Consider the following 8,193-nt stretch of genomic DNA (forward strand, 5'->3'; position numbering starts at 1 on the left):
AGAACGTTAAGTTAATTCACTTGTTATTATTTTTGGCTAAATATGCTTTTAAATAAAGCATATTCTTAAATTTTAACGAGGCAGTTTAAATAATTTTGCAAATGGTACTGTACACTTTTGTCTAGTTCTCGCTCGATGATCGGTGTAGAAATGAGCTCCGCAGACAAATATGATTGAATTTGGAATTATGCTACGGCGCATCCTAATAAAGGGAAGGGGCATATCTCTAACTTCCTGAAACGAACAGTACGTACTTATTCATCGTAGTATGGTCAACGTCCGTATATATTCATAGCGCATGTATGTAACCCACTAAAAGTACTTAGATTCGGCTCAAAAGTTCTCTATTCAATAACAGACTCAAAAGCTTAAAGTACCTACAAAGTTCGATGAACAAAATTTATTAGGGATCTTGATTATGTAGACCAACACTGGGAAAGTCAAAGTTACCCCTTTAGTTACTTACCTTAATTCTTGCAGTAAAGTATCGCCTTGCGCGATGGTCGATGCGCAAGCGTCCAGGCTTTGGTCGCGATGTTGCGCAGTCTGCTCAAGGAGCCTCTCGATATTTTCTAAACCGTCGGCGACACTCTCGTCACCCTGTAGTTCCTGGCGCAATTCATCGACCCAGGTGCCCAATTCCTTTTCGTGGGTGTAGAAGAGCACTGCCAGATCGAGACGGCGCCGACGTTGCTCGACGCGCGCCGCGAACGCACTCACGTGCGCCTCGAGCTCGTGCGCCACAGAGTAAATCTCGTCAGCGTCGCACTCACCCGTCTGCGCGAGTTCTTCGGCTGCGGCCAGGAGCTTGTCTGCGTTCGTATACGTATTCTGTAACAATGAAACGTAGCATTTAAGCTCAAACGTTATTTTAGACATGATTAAACTGAGTTAAATTATGACTTACAAAGTCTACAAAGAAAAGAGAAATAATTAATTTACATTTCAACACTTTTTAATATCCTAAAGATCAAAGAGAATTTCAATCATTCATATAATTAAACACTGTTTCGGTATTGAGTCAAATTAGGAAGGCGAACTTNTATAAGCCTATAAAAGGTTGTATTATGAAAAATTCTGGTTCTTTTAGCCCATAATGTCATTTTTAAATATTCGTCTTACATCAGTGCTACTTTTTATTAATATCCTAAAGATCAAAGAGAATTTCAATCATTCATATAATTAAACACTGTTTCGGTATTGAGTCAAATTAGGAAGGCGAACTTCGTTATAAATTTAAGCTAAAGGACCGTTTTCTTTGCACTCGTCCAAAAATAAAACAAAAACACTAAATTTTAATTGGTGATCTCGCCTTCCGAAACTGACCCGAGCGGATTTTCATGAGCTTTCGGATTCCTTTTAAGTATATGAAACTTGGGGGCTTTTTTATTCGTCCTTAAGCCAAAAAAGCTCCCAACAAACTGTGGAAAATAATTCCACAGCCATATACAGGCTTCTAAATCAGATTAGTTGTTCAGACCAAATCACATTGGTCGCTAGTTTGTGATCGGAATCGGTCATCGGGTGTGCGTGTTTGTTTACGTGAAACGAACGCGATGTGTATCACATACTGCCAAAGCCAACGAGGCAACGTGAGTCTCAATCTGCTGGTTCGTTATTTATTTATACGTGACAGGAATTTTAACGAGCAATGCACATTATTCCCATTGTATCGTAAAAATTTTATTTTAGGAAATCAATTGCAGTTGTTTACCGAATAATAATGGTTAACGGTGACGCTCTGATTAGATCAAAGAGCTTCTGGGCAACAAAAATATTATTTTACCGTTGCAACTGGAATTTCAAAATCCTACCTTCCGCGGGCTATGATATTGTTCGAACTTTATTATGCATTAATATTACTGTTATTTGTACATATATTTATTTATGCAGTACCTATACCTGGATGTTGTATGTTAATGTCTGATTTTAACAATGATTTATTAGATTTTAGTATATTCTCAGTGAATACAGTGGAATTGTTTTAATATCAACGAGAAGCTTCAGAAACATACGATAATTTACATCGAAAAAAGTTTGACTCAAATTTTTAGATTAATCTTATTCGATTTAAATCAATAAAAATTTGTCCAAATGTCAGGAATGACTAGATATTTTCAGTCTGCCATTTAACAGGTGTTCGAATTAAACGGGCCGAACCAGTGAATTAAACAAAGCAGTTTCTTACTTCCTGAAAGTCAATGTTTACTTTATTGGACCAAAAAATTATTGGTTAGAGAAAGCCTTTACTGTATAGGCTACGTTCTGCAAATGATTACGACAATTTATTATTTTCAAGTTCACTTGGACGGTTCTCTGCATCCAGAGGTAATTGCTAGCAATTTTTCAGATAATAGCACCAATTTTTCTCTCCAAACTTGGAATTTTACAGCAGTTACTTGAAACTGTTTAAGTACGTAATTGATTTTGCGGGGATCCCGGAGCCTATTACGCCCCTTTTAAACCCTTTGGACTTAACTTACGTCTCTCAAATTACTTTTAAATTACATCTACTATTTACCCGTAACTACCAAAGTAATAAAGGCAGCATCTACACTAAACCATATCGAAGAAACGTCCAATAAAGCACAGACGTTTACATTGTTAAAGTTTATGAGAGAAGTAATAAAATAGGAAAAGGTAAAGAGAATAAGAATAGACACGGGGTGGTTGGTCATAGGGGTGACTACCTAATATTTAAGAAAATTGCAAATTGTGAAATATTATAAAATATGAATGTTTTATATGGACTTGAATTGTTGAATTGAAAGCTCTATGGCATTTTTTTAATTTTTAATAGTGGTTAATATGAAATATGAATGTGAAAATTAATTTTCAATTTTCCGTCCACTAGCTTGTAGTTTGTAGTGGATGGAAAATGAAATTTCACAATAACATTTCATTAAGAAAACTTTTTTCTCTTTAACTTTTATAATTGATGACGGGTTCTTTTTAACTTGTGGTTTAAAATAGTTCTTTTTATTGTTATACTAGGATTTACTGGCGTTGATGTCCTAATACTAAGGCGCCACTTTAGATAGAAAACAAATTTTTTTCCATATTTAATAATATAATAATGATGGAACAATTTTGACTTGCATGAATAATTAGGGAACGATAAAGCGCCGAAAACAGGCACTTTTGAAGTAAACAAATTTCTGTACATCAGTACTATAAAACAAAAGTTAATTTGTTGTTTGTTTCATCGTATTAGATACCGGAGGCACCACAATCACTTACTTGAGATGTACAAATATAGCAGGCGATGTTATCTCTGTTTTACAATGATACAAACACAATACACACGACATCGGCGACGACGATTTACATTCTACAGATTTCCATACAAAGACAGAGAAATAATAATAGATAATTATGGGGATTCGATGTCGTCTGCTGCATAACCGCGATAAATATAATAGAAGAATGTTGAGTGCAGGTTGTTGAACTTATTAACCATTTTAATTATACAACGTCTGGTAATAAATACTAATATTAACAATTCCTGGACACTGAAATCATACGAATTAAAGGCAGCAGAGACATTAAGGTCACTATTTCAATTACATAAATGCATTGGTTAATATGATGTCTTTATTGTTCGCGAAAAGTTTTGGGCACTGTAACTCAAGCGAATTTATACATACACTTATCAACCTATAAGCCTATAAAAGGTTGTATTATGAAAAATTCTGGTTCTTTTAGCCCATAATGTCATTTTTAAATATTCGTCTTACATCAGTGCTACTTTTTAATCCATACATCGAAGACGCGATCAATATCATTAAAGACAGTACAACAGTAGAAATAGATACGCAGAGGCAATAGATTAGTATGATTAGATTTGCAGATGATATAGCAGCATTAGTATTTAGCAAGGAGGAGTTAGAGATAGCTTTAAATAAAATGGAAGCGATATTGACAAAACAGTACTGTATGAAAATAAATAAAAGTAAAACAAAAATACTGGTATGCAAGGGGAAAAAAGTAGGGAAAGAGCGAATATAAAGATAGGAGACAAAATATTAGAAGTGGCTGATTTTAGGTATCTAGGAAGTCAGATAGGTTAAGACAGAAGGAGTAGAAGGAATATAAAGCAGGGGATAGCGCAGGGTCGAGCCGCCTTCAATAAAAAGAAGTCGCTTCTATGTTCGCGAACGTTTAATTTAGAAATTCGAAAAATATTGTTAAAGGTGTATGTTTGGAGCACGGCGTGCAGCGCTGTACGGGTGTGAAACACGGACGGTGGGCGCGGCGGAAAAGAAAAGGTTAGAAGCGTTCGAACTGGTGTTACAGGCGAATGATAAGGATACCGTGGATAGAGAAGGTTAGAAATGAAGAGGTATTAGAAAAAATAGGAGAACAGAAGACTCTATGGAAGTCAATAAGAAATAGCCGAGATAGGTTGGTAGGACACCTTCTCAGGCATGACGTTCTAGTCAGAGACATATTAGAGGCAGAAACAGGAGTTAGGAGGGGTAGAGGTAGACCTAGATTAGATTACTGTTCGCAAATAGTTAAGGATGTGGGATGTTCTAGTTTAGGGAAATGCGAAGTTTATCTCAGGATAGGAAAGAGTGGAGGTGCATGTCCAACCAGTCTTAGGACTGACGACCTTACGATGATGATAATTAATGCTGGGTAGTGTCTTACAAAGAACATCAGCTACAGAAATGTCAAATTTAGGTTAAAAACAGAAGCACAAAACAGTAAATTTTAAAAATTCCCACAATGAAAAGCAACGGGTGACATGCCAAAAAACAAATTTTACTAGAAAAACTACAGAACAAGTAGATTATATCTAGTAAACAAAGAATAACAACAATAACCGGTTTGACAAGAAGGCTGCTCGATCTAAAGTAACACTGACCTCTTTTTCCCCTTCTAAAGGCGTTCATTAATCGCGTAATAGAAAAAAGGTAAAGTACATGAACTCGATTAAGACGAAATCGAATCGTAAACCGAAAAACTGCAAAAGAAACAAAGGAAAGTGTCAGCGGTTGAAAGCATAAACCGACTACGTGGGTTAATTAGGTAAGCGATTTTATTTCGTAAATGGATCAGCAAAAATTAGTGAGCAAATTCTATTTTAGAGAAGACAGAGGCGTATTGGAAGCTTCCTATCTTGTTGATTATCTCGATGTATGTATCTTCCGGATTCATCTTAATCAACTAAACATTTCCTCGAAGTGACAACCTCATTGCCTAAGTTGGCTGCTTTTGTTTTCGTCGGTAATTTATTTATAGTGTCGATTGCGTGCTGATGGGAACGAATAAGTTGGTAGCTTTGATAAAGTAGAAGAAATTAAACTTCTTCTTATTCCGACGAATTGTAGCGACTTAATTAAATTTTATTTTGTCATTTGTATTTGAGGTTCGTCATTTACCAATTAGATACACTAAAAAAAGAATTTCTAGAGACAAGGGGTGGATAAGGTTGAAAAACAGAGGCTGTTACGTTCAACACACCCGCGACATACTTCTACTCCAATTTATATGAAGCAAAACTGTCTTGGTAGCGCTGAGGGTATTAAAATTTTAAGACTTCGTTACGAAAATGTAACGAAAATTATTATTTACCTGCTATGCATGAGAGAAGGGTCCAAAATGTGACATTTTCCGAAAATTTAGCCTCACTTACTTATTAAGAATTTTCTTTTTCTTCAAACAGCCATAGAAATGATGCAAAAGAGCTGGTAACTGCCATAATGACAAACAAGCATAAGACAAGACATGATCATGAAAACGCTCACTTCGTTCGTGTTGTCTTTTCCTACCGTATCCTTACCACACGGTTGACAGAACTGCGAAAGCTGCTACACTATACAAATTTTTCCAGCGAATTTTCTTTCAATGAATAACTTTATATTACTTTCTGCCCATGTTTCTGTTCAAGTACAACCAATATTAAACTGCTCCCTTTAAATTTCCTTATTGCACGTGGTGAACGCCACTGTTCATGACACAAACCATCCAACAATTTCTACTCTAGTCGGTAAGTTATCGTAACTACGTGACTCCAGTATTTTTCTGTCCGTCACGGGCAGGAACTTAGCGGTGTCGCTAGTAAAATCCATTATCCATTTCGCATTTTCTTTTTCCTGGAGAGGCAATCGCAGACCGTGCAAAATGGTTGAATGCACGCCACGATACTTCCATAACAAGATCGCGGTGAAAAACGCCGCCATTATTGTTGTTATTAAAAGCTATTCTAAACACTTCCTAACAGAACAGTACGCTCAAGAAAACAGTACTTGTATATGAATTTCACCGGAACTTTGACCCAAACTGATAGTTTACAAGTATTGATTGTTGACATTTAAGAAGTTTAGGAAACTAGTCTGAAAAAAAGCTACGTGATGCCTATCGTTTATAACGAAATCGGATATTATGACAAAACCAATTCGGTACCAGTAATAAATATAAATTTGAGTCATATTACCTTTTATAATATGCATAAGGATGGACTGCCGAGTTTACTATAGGGGAATTACTGAATTTTCTGACATTAACAGAATCCCTACAAAGTCATTATAAACGATATCTACTTAACAAAACAGAAAAGCAAATTTACTCTCGATCAGAATTAGATTCTGAATGTAAATAAACTGTATCTAAAACAGTATAATATTTTTCTCAAACGGTGCTGCCACTCACACACGTGACAATGAAGCCCTTCTATCCCCTTTATGTTTATCCCTCATCCCTATTTTCATGTGGTATTTATATTGGAGTATGGTTTAACGTATATAGCGATACGTATTCAATTGGATATCTCCACGATAAAGTAAACAAAAGGGCTTTACGTTTCGAAACCCTCGGGGAACTAAAAGTTTATTTTCCAATGATGACTTCCAAAAATTGGTAGCATTGAATGGAGCGCGTTGGTAATCTTATAAAGGCCATGCGGGCTCACGAAACATACATACATATTTTTGTTTATTTATTTCAGTTTCATATTTCACAAATCCCGCATACGAAATCCTGCAGCTTTACATATAAATCATATATAAATTTTTCCAGGATAACATTTCTTTTAATAACCACGCATTACCCATTAATGTGGAACGTGATTTGGAACTCATTACTGCTCATCAGTCTCAGTTTTAAATAAATTGATGTTGCCTATGTACCTAAGCAAATTTATTAACAATAAAATACAACCGCGAAACTATAGCGGTGGAAATAATTAAAACAAAAACGACTTGCAGTAATTACAATCGCAACATTTTTAGTTCAGTCTCACTTACGTTTTAAATAATTTCACTGCAATACTCAAGAGAGTTGTCTAGAAAATGCTTACAACGCAAATAAGCGAAATGCGTGAGTGGATTGGTTAACTCCTTTTCGTTTTTTAGTTGATTAATATTCACATTCTTCGCATCAGAGACTTTGAGTCTAAAGCAGTGCAAGCCTGATCGAGAGTTCCACAGGGTTCTCACCTTGGCCCTCTTCTATTCCGTTGTTTTTATCTATTTTCGCTGGGCTTGCTACTAACTGAAAAGCTTTAGGTGATACTCCGATTAAGTTATTGTATTAATATTGTTTTTAACGAGATACTTTGAATTAATTAAAAAATTAATTCACTAATAATCTTTTTATTTATATACAGCGTAAAGGATTCTTCTAAAGGATATTCTTTTAATTAATATTCTGCCTAACTAATAAGAAAGTCCAAAATCCACAATGAAATTACAATATCAAACTTTAATAATATTTCAGTTATAAATTATAGAAGTTAGGAAACTCCCCCAAACCGATCAAAACTTTATTATTAGTTAACCTTTTGAACTGCTTCGTATTCATAAAAGACTTTCAAAAGCAAGCAGATAAGAAATTCAAAGATTTATCATAAAGTTGCTTCACCCTATGTTTTCCCAAACTTACCCCCATTTTCACGCATCTAATTTTTTCATTCTTTAACAAATGATTTCATTTATTACCACATTATATTTTTTTTACAATAGATTTGGTCTATATGTCGACAAAACAAGTGAAAGTAATATTTAACTTTTTGTGACGAAAAGGTCCATGCAATTTAAAGAAACAACCGTTTGAGCCAAATAAACGTAGAAAGTTGGTATTATTATGTAATCGAACGCATAGTAGGTAAACACCTGCGTGTTATTTTTATAATTAATTCACTACAGCAATTTTTGTAGACTCATCTTTTGAAACTGATTATTTATACGT

At 35.0% G+C, this 8,193-nt stretch overlaps 1 protein-coding gene across 1 annotated transcript in view; it reads right to left on the bottom strand.

Moving 5' to 3' along the window:
• LOC108734696 (triple functional domain protein-like) overlaps positions 1-8,193 on the bottom strand; it is a 40,217-nt gene that overhangs the window by 26,646 nt on the left and 5,378 nt on the right. Inside the window, exon 2 of the mRNA XM_025980997.1 lies at positions 467-831. Within this exon, the coding sequence (XP_025836782.1) occupies positions 467-831 (365 nt within the window). The remainder of the gene's footprint in view (positions 1-466; positions 832-8,193) is intronic.

The sequence above is a fragment of the Agrilus planipennis genome, unplaced genomic scaffold (genome assembly GCF_000699045.2).
Source record: "Agrilus planipennis isolate EAB-ADULT unplaced genomic scaffold, Apla_2.0 scaffold2, whole genome shotgun sequence".
Lineage (NCBI taxonomy): Eukaryota > Metazoa > Arthropoda > Insecta > Coleoptera > Buprestidae > Agrilus > Agrilus planipennis.